At 41.9% G+C, this 18,563-nt stretch overlaps 1 protein-coding gene across 12 annotated transcripts in view; it reads right to left on the reverse strand.

Moving 5' to 3' along the window:
- aff2 (AF4/FMR2 family, member 2) overlaps positions 1-18,563 on the reverse strand; it is a 587,176-nt gene that overhangs the window by 210,436 nt on the left and 358,177 nt on the right. For all 12 annotated transcript variants that reach the window (XR_011343066.1, XR_011343064.1, XR_011343065.1 and 9 more), the window contains 3 exons: positions 13,103-13,189; positions 4,072-4,108; positions 3,774-3,825 (listed from right to left, as the gene is read on the reverse strand). Coding sequence is in view for 8 of the 12 variants with exons in the window: in XM_069893495.1 (XP_069749596.1) it covers positions 3,774-3,825; positions 4,072-4,108; positions 13,103-13,189 (176 nt within the window). In the remaining 4 variants the exon portion in view is untranslated. The remainder of the gene's footprint in view (positions 1-3,773; positions 3,826-4,071; positions 4,109-13,102; positions 13,190-18,563) is intronic.

Genomic DNA, 18,563 nt, shown 5'->3' on the forward strand with positions numbered 1-18,563 from the left:
AGTAGGTTTATATCTGTCAGTACAACATCGTGGGCTGAAGGGTCTGTTCTGTGCTGTAATGTTCTATTTCTATGAATAGGCCAATCAGACATTTGAGTATTTTGCAATAGACATTATGGTCATAGATGATCATCTAAATTCAGCACATGACTCCAACTTTTCTCCCATATTCCTTAACCCTTCACACCCTAACGGTAATATCTAACTCCTTTCAGTGCGGACAGTCAATCTGCTCTCACATTGGTGGGTCTGGGAGTCACATGTAGGATAGATCAGGGAGAATTCCTTTCCCACGGACAGTAATGAAATAGATCCACAATTGTCAGGTCCAATTCCACCTTATATTTATGACTTGCATTCTATGCCATGTAACCGAACATCCGATCCGCCCAAGGTTACAGTTTATGTTTTTAAACTTGAAGTTTACATTCCAGGCATATTCTGTTCATCAAAGGTCAAAGGTTCCTTTTATCATCATATAATAATACAAAAATGTAATGTACATGATATACTTCACACTTTGTCTGCTGTAAAGGCAAACGAGGACTTGCCTTAAGCATTGTCCATCCTTGTAGCAGGGTCATCAAATTATCCCTTGACTCCAGCAGGTTTGTCATCAAGTCATTGCATTATGCAAGTCTGTCAGCCCAACTTGTTCATGCTGACCAAGTTGACATATCTAAACTTGTACAATTTGCCTGTGCTTGCCCATCTCGATCAACACACGAGTCCAAATATCTTTTAAATGGCACAGTCTGGCTCTGTGAGCAGATAGGAACAAGCCCTCCTGCCTGTGCATTTGCACAAGGTTACTTCTGGTAACAGCAGTTGCCCATTACACCTGTGGACCAAGCCAACAGATTGCAACTGTCACCATGGTCATGACCTCTTCTCACTGCTTCCTATGGGCATAAGGTACAGAAGACTGAAGTCCAGCACCTCTTGGTTCAAGAACAGTTTTTATTCAACTGATATCAGGCTCTTGAACCTCCCAGTTCTACCCAAACCATAAACTACTTGGGACCAAGAACTGATCTGTTTGTATTGCTGAGATATCACTTTTTTGTGCATCATTTACAACTGTGAATATCTATGTACCCATCTATCTATTTATCGATCTATCCATCTATCTATAGAGCCATAGACCTACAGCACAGAAAACAGGCCCTTTGGTCTCTCTTGTCTGTGCTGAACTATTATTCTGCCTTTTAACTGGGTGTATTCCCATTAACCTACACCCGGTCCATATTCATCCACACCCATCCTATTCATGTAGCTATCCAAAATTGTTATAAAATGTTAAAAATTAGCCCACATTCATCACTTCAGCTCACAGCTTTCCCATCACTCTCTGTGTGAAATTCCCCCTAAACTTCTTCCCTTTCACCCTTTACCCATGCCCTCACCTAACCTTATCATAAAAAGCCTACTTGCATCTAGTTTATTTATAATCCATCATAATTTTGAATACTCCATCAAATTTCCAATCATTCTTCTATGCTTTATCTATATCTACTTATTTATCTATCATCTAACAATTATTATCTCTTTTTCTATCTAGCATATTGTGGTAATTTAAAGTTTATTGTTACATTTGTATATCTGAGGTACCTGTTTGGCTGCAAATAATAATCTTGGTGCATCTGTACATTATGATTATGTCTATGACAATGATCTCTCTCTTCTACCCTCTCATTAAAAAACACATAAAACAAAACGTGCCTTATTGTACAAGAAGCTACATGATGCTCTTTTCCATCAAAAATGCTTTTAATTTCTCCCACAAATTCAAAGCATGAGGATTTGACAGAGAAATTAGAGAGGATTTATTGTTCTCCCAGGGTATGAGGGTCTATAACTTGAGAACATCGGTTTATGGTGAGAAGGAAAAGATTTTAAAATGGCCTTGGAGGACCAATGAGTTTCTCAGCAGCTGAGGGACCCATTCAAGCTGTGGGCAATTTGCGATCGGGGACGCGCACAGGCTGTGGGCTGCTGGAGACTGGTTCATGGGAACCAGGTATCAGAACTGGGACTTAAAAGGGTGCTGAGGGCAAGAAGGGCTCCTAAAGGGCCTTGGGCTCTGAATGCTTCTGGATCGTGTCGGAGGTTTGGATTTGGAGCTTGGGTTGCAAATGGATCGAACAGGGGTGTGTGTTTAGATGCAGCGACTGTGCGAGGCAAAACCACGGACATTCAGTGACTCTGAAAGGACTCTCTTTTACTCCTTTTACTCCAAGGGATGCAGTGCAACATGGCAGGCAGAAGGCAATTTTGTGTAATATAACATTTTGTGCTATTAAATGACAATAAAGGAATTTTGAAAGCTTGAGATTATTATTTTTTCCTACAGAGAGAATGGTATGTACGCAGAACAAGCTGCCCGAGGAAATGATGGGGCAGATACATTTAGGGTATTTAAAAGACATTGGGAGAGATATGTGGATGAAAAATGTTTCGACAAGCATATAGGATTAGCTCTTGGAAGATATTTCGGTCAGTACGGCAAGCTATGCAAAGGGCACTTTTCCATACCTTAAAACTCTGTGGTTCACTGTGAGGATCTGGATAATGAGGAATAGTTTCAGGATCATAAGCCATCCTATTTGGACAGAGTTTTGGAGGAGTTCCCAGCAAAATAGAGAATCTTAAGATTCATGCTGGGGAGAGCTGTGGAAATCGAGTCATTGATTATACTCAAGGCCTGGATCGATGGAATTTTGGACTGGGAGAATCAAAGATCACGAGGAAGAGGCAGGAATGTGGAGCCGAGGACATGGTCAGATCAACCGTGATCTTATCGCATTATCGAGCAAGCTGAGGGACCAAATGCCTGCTCCAGTTACTATTTCTGATGCCATTTTCAAGAAAGCTCACCCAACAACTCTACTTCCTACCCAACAGAATAGGGTAGCAGAGGGAGTAACCAGGCTGAGAGGGGACTTTTAATGTATTGAGTTCCAAAATCTCCTCCATTATATAGAGAATTATAGTATCTCCTTATGTCAACCACTCCCATCCCAGTAACATCCTTTGGAATATTTTCTGCACCCTTTCCGGCAGTGATAAAAACTGCACTCAATGTTCCAGATGTGGTTTCACCAATGAGATATAATGTGATACCCCAGCTCCTGAACTCAGTGGCCTGACTGATGAAGGCAAGCATGCCAAATGCCTTCTTCTCCATCTAATGTGCATGGACATCTGTGTGTGTGCACATTTGAGACTGCCCGGTGCTATTAGAGCAACAACTGAAGTGTTATTTTTAAATTGTTGAAGAGGATTAACAGAAGAAGGTTAAGGATGTCCTTCTATCTGACCAGCAACAGTCAGAAAATTAAGAGAAAGATTTTCACCCAGAGAACGTTGGGACATAAAGCTCACTCTCATGTCGAGAAACGGCAGATAAGATAGGTGTATTCAGAAAGTTGTCGATAATTACATGTGGGGGCGGTGGTGGGTGGAAATGGAACCTCACTGGTGAGGTGACATGGAGAAGGGTGGGAGGTTGGCATGATCACCAGGAGGTCCAGATGAGTTAAACACCTGTTTCTTTACTATTAAGTTGTAACCCTGAGTTGTGGCCAATACTTTGTGCACCCTAACACCACAGTTTAGCAGAAATCCTCTCGCATTATTGAAGGACATAAGTAGAGGGAAAATAAGCCAAGGTCAGTTACTGACAGCTTTTAAGCCCTTGACAAATGAACCCAGCTTTGATCCCATCAAAGCCAGTGAGCTTACAAAAAAGAAAACAACCAAGTGGTACTCACGATTTCTGTGGCGCTGACTTGGTCGGTGGTTTCCCTTGAACATCGCCCCGTTCTGAAAAGAACCAAACATCAGAGTGTCAGGTCTTTGTTTTTGTTTTATACAGGATCTGTCTTCAGCTGTGGGTGCTCCCTGTGAAATTCTACTATTAACAATCTGCAACAGATAATCCTTCATCATAGGGAAATGATCCTTCCATCAGTAAAGGATCAGCACCATGCAATTAACATTCCAATGTTAAGTTTAATTACAGGCAGAACATTAAATTGCTTTCAAAAATGACAGTAAGATGTGACCTACTTTGTCCATTATACCCAGAGGTTAGATGCTGAGAATCCTATAAAACAAAGAACATAAGGCACATCAGAGCATGCTCCCTAACCACACAGTGCAAGACAAGATAGGTAAGAATTTAATCATTTAGCTTCAGCACATTGAGATTGCAGAAATTATTGATTGATAATACAAAAGCAATTAAACAGAACACAATGGTATTGTGTTGCTCTACTTGTGCCAGATAATTAGCTGGAAGAGTTAGAACTAAACACAATTCTAACAGAATGAGCAAAATTGAATATTGGCAATGAAAGAATTGCATTTTATGTCATCCTGACAATGTCCCTGCAGTTTTTAATGCCATACCTATTACTAGAAAGGGCAAGCTGGCTGCGCATTCTGTAAAGGACTTCCATATTCCTTTCTTTCAGAAGGTGACAAATGGATATGTCCTGAAATTGGTCAAAAAAAATAAGCCAAGTTGTACTCAGCAATGAAGCAATGGCTTAAATCAATGAGTAGGTTCACAGGCTGAATTGTTGCCAGTACTAATTCAGGCATGAGCCAGAGGTTCTGATGGATAAGGGGCAACTACATGTTCTTGGTCGTTCTCACTCCGCATTATGTTGTAAATTCTCACCACTGTACCCCTGCGAGGTACTCAAACATGTGTTGATCCCAGAGGGCTGCTGGTCACTGCTACCATCAGGAAGGAGGTACATGAGTCTGAAGATGAGCACTCAATGATTCAAAAACTTCTTCCCCTCTGCCATCAGATTTCTGAATGCGCAATGAACCATGGACACTACCTCCCTTTTCTCTTCTTCTACGCTATTTTTAAAAAAAAGTAATTTAGAGCAAATTTTGCCATGAAACAATGAATTTTGTGACGTGTTCATGACAATACAGCAAATCTGATTCTGATTCTGAAATGAATTATATGTCGATGGAATAGTCCATCTTGAACAGTGATACATAATTGCCCTGAGCTTCTGACTGAAATCAAGCCAGACAGTTTCTGTGTGATAACAAAGCACCAAGGGTCATAGCAGTAGAGTACAAACTAGGGAAAAGGCATAATTTCACAATGTACAAAGATGTGTTTATTTTGCATCTTAGAGCATCCGAGTCAAGGTCTGGATTTGGTGTTCTCCGTGCAGAACTGAATGAGTGTATTGCTGTCAGAGGGGTCATTATTCACAAGTATGTTAACACAAGGAACTAAATGGATATAAAGGAACCAATGAAAAAGGACAAGGGGACTTTCTGTGGTGACCTGGCCAATATTTATTCCACAAATAAAAATCAGTAAAAAAAATAGATTATCCTGAAGCCGACCTCATTGCTGTTTCTGGAAGAATCCAACGGTCAAAGTGGATGTCAGATTTCCCTCATTACATCACTTTAAAATGTACTTTATAGGCTGCAAGGGTGTGCCTGAGGTCATGGAATGGGTGTAAATGCAACTCTTTCTTTTAATCTCAAAGCATTACTGACACAATGAGCTGCCTTGTGGGGATGTGATCATGCAGTTAAATTACAAGCCATAATGCCACAAGAGGAGATGGATTTAGGAAGTCAGACAGTTTCCTTTGTGAATTGATGAAATGCTGTTACTCTGCATCAGTTCCTTTTAGTTTTGAAGTTGGAGGAACTCAGCGGATGGTGCACCTTCTCAATGAAAGGTTCCGACCTGATGGGTCAACCATTCCTTTCCTCCCACTGATGCTGTTCAACCACTAAGTTCTTCTGGCAGATTGTTTGTTGCTTCAGATTCCAGCGTCTACTCTCTCATGCATCTTCTTCTGTCCTCCTCTTCAGTTTTGTGATGCACACATACAAATAAATTGTATTTTCCTCAGCCTTGAAAGCTCCATTTTATCCAGGAGCCTCTATCTTTTGGTAATGGTTGTCCTAATTGTATCTGGTGCTCCCATTGTGGTCTCCTCTACACAGGAGATACTGGACGCAGATTGGGCAATTGCCTCATTGAGCACCTCCACTCTGGTCACCCACTGGCCATCCATTTCAATTCCATGCCCCATTCCCTTGCCGATATATATGTCCATGGTCTCATGCACTGCCAGACTGTGACCATCCACAAATTGGAGGAACAACACCTCATATTCCCTCTGGGCACCCTCCAACCAGATGGTGTTAACTTCAACTTTCCAGTTTCTATTAGCCCTGCCACTTCACCTATCCTTAAGTCTCCTTTCCTCTAGTTCTCTCTCTCTCTTCCTTTCTCCTTGACCCCAGCTCTGTACTCACAGAGCCAAACCCCCTCTCCCCCATTCAATTTGTACCTATCCTATCGCCTGTCCTCCTCTCCATATTGAATTAATGTCTTTTGTCTTTTGATCTGTGCTCTTCCCCTTGCCCTTTCTTTCCTTCTCCCCAGTCTTTTCATTCAGGCACCTGCATGTTTTTTTTGACTCTTACCTTGAAGAAGGGATCAGGTCCGAACTCTTTACCTCCCATGGATGCTGTGTGAACTGCTGAGTTCCTCCAGCATTCTTGTGTTTTTGCTACAGTCACATCTACAGAGTTTTGTGTTTAACTTTAATTATATCCCACCCTTGGCATGAAATTACTTCTGATTATGCTAACATTAGTCTAAAATTGGTCCAAGTACATGGTCTTGTAGTTCTGGCTGCCTCTATGCAGAGAAAATAGATTCTCCATATTTGTTATATCATTTTTAGCAACAATAATATGTATCTGCTACAACATTTTAAGCAACTTGATCACATCATCCTTAAGTCTTCTGAATAAGCCAACTTTACCTATGATCTCACCCTCGCACGTACAATTGTTAAGAACATCACTTAAATAGGGTTTATAGAAGACCCTTTCCATTCATCACACAGTCTTTGACCCACTACCATCAGGCAGGAGGTTCAGGTGCATCAAAACAAAGATTGCCATGCAGGCAAACAGCTTCCCGCAGGCTGTAAGATTGATGAACAGTATTCTTGAACCTAGTAAATCATTCCATAGAACCATAGAATGTTACAGCACAGAAAAACAGGCCATTCAACCCTTCTGGTCTGTGCCGACCAATAACACTAGATAGTCCCACTGACCTGCTCTCATTCCATAGTGCTCCAGACCTCTTCTATCCATGTATTTATCCAATTTATTTTTAAAATTCAAGATCGAATCTGCTTTCACTACATTAGATGGCAGCTCACTCTATACTTCTATCACTCGCTGAGTGAAAAACTTTCCCCTAATGTTCCCCTTATACCTCTCCCCTTTCAGACTAAAGCTATGGCCTCCCATATTTATCTCCCTCAATCTAAGTGGAAACATCCTATACACATCTACTCTATCTATACCCCTCATAATGTTATAAACCTCAATCAAGTCTCCCATTATTTTTCTTCATTCCAAGGAGTATAGTCCTAACCCGTTTAATCTTTCCTGGTAACTCAGACATCATCTTAGCAAATCTTCTCTGCACTCTTTCAATTTTATTGATATATTTCCTGCTGCTGAGTGACCAGAACTGCACACAATATTCTAAGTGTGGTCTCACCAATTACTTGAATAACTTCAACATACCATTCCAACTTCTATACTCAATACTTTGATTTATAAAGGCTAAGATGCCCAAAGCTTTTTTTACCACCCTGTCCACATGCGTGCCACCTTCAGAGAATAATGTATTTGTATTCTCCGATCTCTTTGCTCCTAACACTTATCTGCATTAAATTCCATCAGCCATTTACTGGCCCAATTTCCCAGATCCCTCTGGAAGCTTTGAAAATCTTCCTCAAACTCCATGACACCTCTTATCTTTGTGTCATCAGCAAACTTGCTGATCCAATTCATTATCATCTACGTAATTTATATCAATAACAAATACCAATGGCCCAACACAGATCCCTGAGGCACAACACTTGACACAGACCTCCAGTATGAGAAACAACCATCCACCACCACTCTCTGTTTTCTTCCACCAAGCCAATTTTGAACCCAGTTTGCAACCTATCTGTGTATACCTAGTGTCCTAATCTTCTGAACCAACCTCTCATGTGGAACCTTGTCAAAGGCCTTACTAAAGCCAATATAGACAACATCTATGGCCTTTCCCCATCAACCTTCCTGGTAACTTCCTCAAAAAACTCTACAAGATAACGGTCCAAATAACGATATATCCTATCTCTCAGAAACCATTCAAATAATTTACATACTACTGACGTCAGGCTCACTGGCCTATAATTACCTGGTTTACCCTTGGAGCCCTTCTTAAACAGTGGGACAACATGACCCACCTTCCAATCCTCCGGCATCTCCCCCGTGACTAAGGACATTTAGAATATATCCTTCAGTGGCCCTGCAATTTCAGCACTTATCTCTCCCAAGGTGTGAGAGAATATCATATCCAGTCCAGGGGATTTGTCTACATTTATTTGTTGCAAGGCAGGAAGTACTCCTTTCTCCTTAAACTCCATATGCTCTGTGACACTTTTATTTGTTTCCCTTCCATCCCTATTCACTATGCGAGTTTCGTGCATAAATACCGATGCAAAAAAACTGTTTAAGATCTCCCCCATCTCATGAGGGTTCTCACATAGTTGACCATTCTGATTTTCTAGGGGACCAATTTTGTCCCTTACTATCCTTTTACTTTTAATATACTTGTAGAAACCCTTTGGATTTTCCTTCACATTATCTGCCAAAGCACCTTCAGGTCTTCTTTTTGACTTCCTAATTTTCTTCTCAATCATTCCCATACATCTTCTACATTATGAAAGTAGCTAATTTCCTCATTGTTGTCTATACTACATATATAGACCCCTCCTTATCTTAACCAGCTCTCCAATATCCCTTGAAAACCAAGGTTCCCTATGCCTGTTAACTTTGCCCTTATTCCTGGTAGGAACATGCAATCTCTGTACTCTCAAAATTTCACCCTTGAAGGCCTTCCTTCTGCTGAATGCATCCTTGCTAGAAAATAAGATTTAAATGGACTCTTCCAAGATCCTTCCTCATTCTTCAAAATTGGCCTTTCTCCAATTCAGAACCTCAGCTCGAGGACCAGACCTATCCTTGTCCACAATTAACTTGAAACTAATGATATTATGGTCACTGGACCCAAAATGCACACCTACACAGACTTTTGCAACCTGACCTGCCTGGTTCTCTAAAAGAGGATCAAGTATTGCATCTTCTTTTGTTGGTACCTGTACATATCGATGTAGAAAATTTTCCTGTACACATTTGACGAACTCCAACCCATCCAGACCTTTTACCATATGAGAGTCCCAATTTATATGTGGAATGTTAAAATCTTCTACTATCACAACATTCTGTTTCTTACACTGGACTGCTATCTCCTGACAGATTTGCTTCTCCAATTCTCTCAGACTATTGGGTGGTCTGTAATATAGTCTTATTAGCATGCTCATGCCCTTTCTGTTCTTCAGCTCTACCCAGATGGCCTCTGTAGACAAGTCCTCAGTGATGTCTTGTCTATGCACAGCTGTGATATTTTCCCTGACAGTAATGCCACACTTCCTCCTTTCCTCCCTTGCCCTCTTTCCAGTCTGAAACTACGGAACCCTGGAACATTGAGCTGTCAATCCTGCCCCTCCTGCAACCAAAACTCACTAATAGACGTAATGTCATAATCCCACTTGGCAATCCTCAGTCAAAGATCATTTGCCTTCCCGACAATACTCCTCTCATTGAAGTAGATGCATGCGAATCCATTTCTTTCCTGAACAACCCTGTCTTTACATGCAGTCCTTGCATAACTCTGATCATCCTCCACCTTACTATCTGCTCTAACACTCTGGTTCCCCTCCCCCTCCAAATCTAGTTCAAACCCCCTGAAGCAGCACTAGCAAAATTATCCACAAGGATATTAGTTCCCCTCCAGTTCAGGTGCAAACTGTCCCGCCGGAACAAGTCCCACTTTCCCTGGAAGAAAACTCAACTATCCAGAAACCTGAAGCCCTCCCTCCTGCACCAGCTCTTTAGCCACATGTTAAACTGGATTATCTTTGTGTGTTCTCGCCTCCCTAGCACAGGTAACAATCCTGAGATTGCAACCCTGAAGGTCCTTTCCTTCAACTTTGCTCCTTATTCCCTGAACTCTCCTATCAGGATCTCCTCACCCTTCCTGTCCACATCATTAGACCCTACATGGTCTAGGACATGTGATTACTCACCTTCCCTTCTGAGAATCAGGAGTACATGATCCGAGATATCATGGACCCTGGCACCAGGGAGGCCACAAGCCATCTGGTATAATTGATCTCTCCCACAGAACCTCTTGTCTGTCCCCTTTACTATCAAATACCCTATCATGACTGCATTCCTCCCTTCCCTCCCGATCTGAGGGTTCAGTCCCAGTGCCAGAGACCCCACCACTACAACTTGTCCCTGGTAGGTCGTTCCCATCAACAGTATCCAAAATGGTATACCTCTTGTTAACAGAAACGGCCACAGGGCTACCCTGCTCTCTCTTTCCCTTGCCTATCCTGACAGTCACCCAGCTGACTTCTTCCTTACACTTAGGGGTGACTGCCTCCATGAAGCTCCTATATTATATATTTATAAAATTATATCTTTATAATATGTGTGTATTGTGTGCATGTATGTGTCTGCACTGCAGTCTGGAGAAACCCTGTTTCGACTGCAGTCAGATGACAATAAACTTGTACATAGCACACTGTGCAGTAACAGCCATCTACATGTTCTACTCACTTTCTGGTTCTTCTGGTAAAACACAGGATTCTGCTGACACTGTGGTTAAGTGAAAAAAATACACACAAATGCTGGAGAAACTCAGCAGGTCAAACAGCATCTTTATGTAGCAAAGATGAAGATACATCCTGGTTCTACTGATCCCTGTTGCAGGGTGCAGCAGAATTGTATCACTCCATCATCTGCCCAGTTGCTGTAAAGCAGGAGCAAATCTGTTGTGACTGGTACTCGCTGAGACTGGTACTGGAGAAGAGCTTCATGGGACCAATTTCAGCTCAAGATAGGCAAAAAGCAAAAGAGTTAGTCAGACTGAGATTTTAATGAGTGTCATACAGAAAGAGAGGAAGATAGCGTGGGAATTCCAGCATTTAGTTTCAAAGTGAGTGAAGCAATTATCTCTTGGTTTGGGGCACAGAAACTGAGAAAGCAAAACAGGAAGAAAAAGTACAAAAGTTCAGATTCATTGTTCGAGTACATACATGGTATTACATACCATCCTGAGATTCTTTTATTGTCTGCAAGGAATTGTTGGAAGGTGCAAAGAGCAGGGTCATTCTGAGAATATTAAAGTATAGACCTTAACCCAGCTTGAGCTAACCGAGGTGAAATTTGTGTATTTGAGGAAAAAAGGTGGGGATAAAGTGGGTCATGTAGTGGCGCTGCTGGGTAAGCCAGTGACTCAGGGTGATAGGGATCTGTGTTCAATCCCGACCTTGGGTCCCAACTGTGTGAGGTTGCACTTTCGCCCTGTGTCCTGTGGGTGGCATGGTTAGCGTAGCGGTTAGTGCAACACTATTATAATGGCAGTGACCTGGGTTCAAATCTGGCGCAGTCAGAAAGGAGTTTATTCATGACCTGCATGAGTTTTCCCCGAGCACTCCGGTTTCCTCGCACCACCCAAAATGCACGGGGTTGTCAGTTAATTGAGTATAATTGTGTGGTACAGGTTTCAATGTTTGGTATTGGTTTCTATCATGTTGTAAATAAAAAAATAAAAATAAATTAAATGAACCCCCTGGGCTTCTTCCCATATCATAAAAACTTGCTGGTTGGTGGATTAACGGTCTACCATCGATAGTTCAAGTTTACTATCATCTATCTGTATATACAACCAGATGAAATAGCATCTTTCCAGACCCCACTGCACACATATACACAATAATCATACACACACACACACACACACACACACACACACACACACACACACACACACACACACACACGTAAATATATCATAAAATAAATGTACATAAATATTTTGGAATGATTTGGTTACAGGATTCCATACATTCATCTTACAGTCTGCGGAAGAAGCTATTTTGCAGCCTGGCAGTCCTGATATTGATGGTCCTGTACCTCCTGATGGTAGTGAGTCAACGATACTTTGTGTTGGATGGAAAAGGTTCTCTATAATTCTTTGAACCCTATTTAAGCAACACACCCAGTGAATGTCATCTATAGATGAAAGGGAGACCCCAGTGATCTTTTCAGCCATTTTGATAATCCTCTGTATTTACCCACTGATATGTCTGTCCACAGCCTCCTGCACAGCCAGATTGATGACATTCACAAATCAGAAGCACCACACCTTATATTCTATTTTGGTAATTCCAACCAGACGGCATTCCACGTCATTTTCTCCAAATTCCAGTCACACCTCTCATTCTCTCAACCCATACCCTACCCCTGCCCCTTTCTCTGGCCTCATTCATTCTTCCTTCTTCCAGCTCCTCACCCTTTCCTTGATCCCTCCTATCAGTGTGCATCTTCCTCAGCCCTCTGCCTCATCCTCCTTTCACCTCCCAGCTTCTTTATTTCCATTTCTTCCCCCTCCTACCTGTATTCACCTATCATCTACACATGGTGAATCTCATCTTGGTCCTGAATGGCTATGTATTTTGGGACTGTGACCCATGGTTCTAGAACCCTGAATGGGGTGGGAACATCAGCTCTCCATCCATCCTGAAAACTCAGACAGCATGTTATACATTCCAAAGAGATTTTTTTTTGCTGTAAATTAGCCAGGGCATCAAAGGCTATGGGGAGAAGGCTGGGGTGTGGGAAAATGGATCAGCTCATAATTGAATGATTGAGTGAGGATACTCAATGAGCTGAATAGCCTATTTCTGGTCCTATGCCTTATTGTCTATATTCTAAGTCATTCTTATGCAGGTCTCTGTTCATGTTTTTTTTGTATACGAAACCTCCCTCTTGCCAGGGTACCTGGAACCAGGTTTGATTTTGAGTTTTGAATGCCCAGACCCCATTAAAGAGAGTTTTCTTTTGATTGCTCTCCAACTGTGACCACACCGGTTCAGCGGCAGCTCCCTACCTTGCTTGGGATCGGAAACTTGGTTGTCTCAGCTTTCCCAGGTGTGTGTATCGCAGTCAGGGGAGGAGGCCAGGAATGTGTCATCTCCTGCAACAAAAAGAAAATAATTCCACAAATTGATTTGTGACCCATCGCACAGAGTGTCAAGCTGCGACCATTAACAGCAGTCTCTGGTAAATGTCTCGGTGCCAAAGCACCCTCACCATATTGACATGAATCGAAATGGAAAACCCGATCTTACCATTACATTTTTGTGTTCATTCTTAACACACAAGCAATGAGTTATGGTGCTAACTCTTGTACTTCAAAAGGACATACTCATTGAAGCAATTAAACACAAAGATTTAACTAAAAACTACATCCTATTTCTTAGAAATGTGCTGATAATATGGGACACTAAGCTGTCACAGGCATTCTGCATAAATGAGATACTCTGTACTCAATGCTCCATTAAATATGTGGGCGAAAAACACACAGTCCTTTACTGTGTATAGCTGCAAGCGAATGAGACGCAGACTCTGAAATCCAAAATTACTTTGTTCTTAGAAGACAGTTTTTCCCGAGCTCAGTCACTGCCTATCTTTGGTGTTATTAAACATGCTTCCAACAATTCTATTGACTCACCTAAAACCTAAGGAAGCTTGGCTTAAAGGCACTGGTTTCTTGTACTGAACACTGTATTTGAAAGGCTTAAGGACTTGGCAGGTACAGCACAGAAACTATAAGGTGATTGTTATTGCAATAGCTGCAGCGTAATATCAAATTCAACAGTGTGAAGATAAGTAGGGAGCTGGTGATGAACATAGACTACTCACAGTCCTCTGAGGCTTTCCGATTCTTTTCTGCTTCTAGTTTTAAAAGCGCAGTCCGTAAGTTCAACAGTTGATATGTTGAAATGTCAAGCTCCATCAATGGATCTAAGCATTAATATGCCACAAAGGATCTTAACAGTCAATTTGGCTGCATTGGAATGCCTGGTATCTCATCTTCACATTAGCTCTTTGGTGTGACACAATTCATGTGACAATGGGCTTGAGTTGAGCTATGCTACCATTCAGTTCCCATGAGCAGGTCTTGAAGGTCAGGGCCGCTCTAGGTGGAGAGCTGCCAGTCGGTAGTTTTCCAGCAAGGAAGCAAGTCCTTCACCTAACGTCCATGTCTGGGCAGCATGGTCAGCGTAGCAGTTAGCGCAATGCTATTACAGCACCAGCGACCCAGGTTCAAATCCACCTGCAAGGAGTTTGTACATTCTCCCGTGTCTGTCTGGGTTTCCTCCAGGGGCTCCAGTTTCTTCCCACCCTTCAAAGCATACAGGGTTTGAAAGTTAATTGGGGTATTTGGGCAGCTTGGGCTCATGGGCCAGAAGGTCTTGGTACTGTGCTGTAGGTCTACATTTAAAAATGTTAAAAAGGTGTTGACAAGCTACTCCCATTTACCTGCATTTGTTCCAAACCCCTCTAATATCCTAACCATGTACTTGTCTAAATGTCTTTTAAGTGTTACAGTTGTCCTCAGTTTTTACCACCGTCTCTGGCAGCTCGTTCCACACACCCACCACCCTCTGAGTGAAGAAGGTGTCCCTCAGGTCCCTTTTAATCTTTCCCTTCTCAACTTAAACATTTGCTATCTGGTTTTAGATTCCCCTGCACTGAGAAAAAAAAATTGCTATTTATATTATTCCTCATGATTCTACAAAACTCATCCTGATGCCTTCTATGCTCCAGTGAGAAAAGTCTTGGCTGTTCCAGTCTGTCATTATCATTCAAACCCTCCAATTCCAGTAACATTCGTGTGAATATTCTCTGCACCCTTCCCTGCTTAAATAAATCTTCCTATCGCTGGGTGATCAGAACTGCGTACAATACTCCAAATGCAGTCTCACCAACATTTTGTACAGGTGTAACTTGATGTCTCAGCTCCTGCACTCAGTGCCTTGACCAATGAAGGCAACCATGCCAAAGACTGCCATCATCTGTGTTGTCACTTCCATGGAACTGTATCTCCAAGTCTCTCTGTTCTAGACTAGCACTTCTGTGAAGTGCCAAGCTTTGATGGAGGTGCTGCTTATCAGATAATGTGGGGCCTGGTAGTCCTATTTGCCTGTGCAAGCAACTGAGAGGATAACCATGGGGTAAGGTGAAATTGAGCAAGATAATGGTTAGCCTAGAATTTATTTCCCAACCAATCCACCATAGACATTTCAGAGATGATGTGCTGTTACAGGGAGGTTAGTCAGCTCTCCTTATTCAACTATTGGTCACTGTGTTTGTATGCAAAGTAAATATAATTGTCATTCATTTGTTGTGAACCATTTGGGGGGATACTGAGAAATGCTAACACACAAACATAAGAATTAGAAGCAGGAAGAGAGCATCCAGCCCATAGCCTCTGCTCTGCCATGGCTGATCTGGCCCAAGATTCACCTGCATTTTCTTCATGAGCCTTAATTTCTTGATCATGCAAAAATTGATCATTCTGTTTCATAAGTACTTTTAGTGAGGCAGGCTAAAATTTGGTAAACAAATGAAAATCCTTTCTTTTATGTTCAGTGAAAATTTGACCCAATTCATTTTGTGGATGGTCCAATTTGGATGGAGGACGGCCCACAGTAGGACCACATTACTAAACCCTCAAAGGTAGACTGTCCATAGCTGCACTTGAGGTTCTAGCTGAAACATTGTTCAGTCCTGGTCTTGCACAGATCAGAACTGGTAACATTGTGGATAATCTCAGAATCAGCAAATCTTAACATCCAATGAAAAATTGGACAGCTTCACACACACTGACAGGCCCATGGACAACAACCAACTCAAAGATTTATTTTTCATGAAACATGAGTCTGCAGACATTGTGATTGAAGTAAAATACAATGATGGAGAAATTCAGCAAGCATCTTATAGAGCAAAGATAAAGATACATAATCAATGTTTCAGGTTTGAGCCCTTCATCAAGATACGAGCAAAGTGTAAGCAAGAGCTTGAATAAAATTATGGGTGGTGGGGGAAGGGGAAGAGACTCTACATTTTGTTCATACCTTGATGAAGGGGTCAAGCCCTAAATATTGGTTATGCATTTTTATCTTTGCCCTATAAAGTACAGTTTGACCTGCTGGTTTCTCCAGCTTTGTGTTTTTACAACAAGGATGTCTCCTGGCTTGCATTTAAGTAGTTCAAGTGTGCCAGAAGACTCCCTGGTGGTTTGAAATCTACAATAATATATCCGAATTCTTTTGGATTTAACTCCACTAGGCTGAAGTCAAAGATGCTTTGGTGTTGGCATAAATCATGGAGTGCCTGGAAAGGGGTTAAACAGACTTGGGTACAATCCCAGGATTGTGAAAACAAAGGCAGTGGTCACATCAGGCAGCCGCAAACCATCTAGATGCAGACCTGTGAAAACCGTCAGTGAACTGTGTGTCACAGAAGGTCACATTAGCCTGTTGAAACTCAGTGTTCATTTTTCGCAACATCCAAACATGCCAGACACCACCCCAATGAGTGCAATCAGCCAAGTGCCATGCTTCATCCTGGAAATCCCGTTCATATTACCCAGATTAAAGTGTGATTTAACCCGATATCTCATGCTAACTCCCCGCCCCAGTGATTTGGATTGACGCCACTATGAAATGGCATAGTAAACGTCATCACTTTATCTCACCCTGCCTCCAATCCAAAAAAGCACACAGCTTCTGCTGACCGCCTTGTCACTCCACTGCTTCCCACATGTCACACTCTTTTACACATTCTAACATATATATATTTATAAAATACACAAACACCTTTGCGATCAATGGTCCAGAATTCCATGCAAGATCAATAGCTTAACCACTATAATGTCAAATCTCCAGTAGAAGACAGTTAACACAAACATAAAACACAGTGAGTTTCCAGGGAAATGTTCAAGTTCAGGTTTATGGTGAGATGCATCAAAATGCAGTGATGAAGGTTCAATTGCGAGCAGACCAATTAGACATCTCAGATATAGAACAACATTTAAGACACAGTGCAGAAGTGCAGACTTACAGAGATGGAGTAATGATACAGAGAAAAACAATATAGTTTAATGATTATGACAAATCTGATATCAGTGGGAAAGAAGCTGTTGGTGTGTGATCTCGTACTCATGAATCTTCTTTCCAAGGGGAGGTGGATTGTTGAAAAGTGTGTGGTCAGGGTGGGATTAGTCTTTTAATAAGGAACTCGCATAATGAATCCACAGAGGACACACAGGCATGACTAGGGAGCACACAGTGTGAGCCAAGGGAACACATGTAAGCATAACCAGCCAAAAAAGCCAAGTGCAGACACAATCAACACATGTTACGTGTGTCCAGGGAACACAAACAGTGCATGCCCAAGGAACATAGAAAGAATTCAGCACATGGGAAGTAACCTTCAAAAATTAAATAGCTGCTCTGAATCATTCTTTGCCCACCAGTTGTCGAAGGGCAACGGTGGGACAACAATAATCTCATGAGAACTCGTGTTTGGAAGTTGGAAAGATTTCAGTTCAAACAGTGTACAAATGGCACTTCAACTTCTTCCATAAGAAGTTATGCCTCTTTGGATATGTGTTGGAATGCATTGCCATGGGGTGATGGCGATGGAACATTAAGGGCTTATAAGGGGCTCTTAGAAAAGCATGTGGATAAAAGAAAAATAGAGGGTTATAAGGTAGGGAGAGTTTAATTATTTTTTTAATCAGTTTATACAGGTCGGCACAACATCATGGGCCAAAGGGCTATACTATAATGTTCTATGTTCCATAATTCTGGTGCAATTCACCTTGGGCTTGCTGTAATTGCATTGCCAGAGATTATATACCCTGGGCTTGCAATCTGTGCACTCCCTGAGCATGCAATGTATTTTTACTTCAGTGTAATTTAGACATGTTAGGATGTCTCCATGCTCACCCCCAACTAAGACAACCTGGGCATCCTCCCATCCCAATGATCACACTCATAGACTATACCATGCAGTGACTGGTCCCAATGGAAGAGATAGAGGTCACAGCAGCGCTGGGCGTGAGTTGAAAGCCTGTAATAAGCACTGGGAGACCACACAATTAGGTAATAAACACACACAGCAGTGAATAGTCAGGCAAGTTAGTGCAGACGCGAATCTCACGGACATTCAGTTATTCTGAGAAGACTCTCTTTTGTTTTTCTCTGATTGTAAGGGAAAATGCAAATGGTGAATATTTGTCTACCTCTGGCCGATAGTAAATAGTATTGGATCTGATCTTTGATGAACACCTTCTCATTGCAAAACTGAGAACAAGTCAGTAAGAAGGTATTAGTCCTAGTCTTGGAGGTGCTGTGACCTCCTCCTGAATAATCACCCAAACCAACCTCCACACCACTGACACCATCAATACCTCCCACTGACTTAGGAAATCTACTGACACATTAATGGACCCATTCCTCCAATCTATCTCTCCTCTGCCCACTTCCATTGGGCAG

This window comes from Narcine bancroftii, chromosome 8 (assembly GCF_036971445.1).
Source record: "Narcine bancroftii isolate sNarBan1 chromosome 8, sNarBan1.hap1, whole genome shotgun sequence".
In the NCBI taxonomy this organism is placed as follows: domain Eukaryota; kingdom Metazoa; phylum Chordata; class Chondrichthyes; order Torpediniformes; family Narcinidae; genus Narcine; species Narcine bancroftii.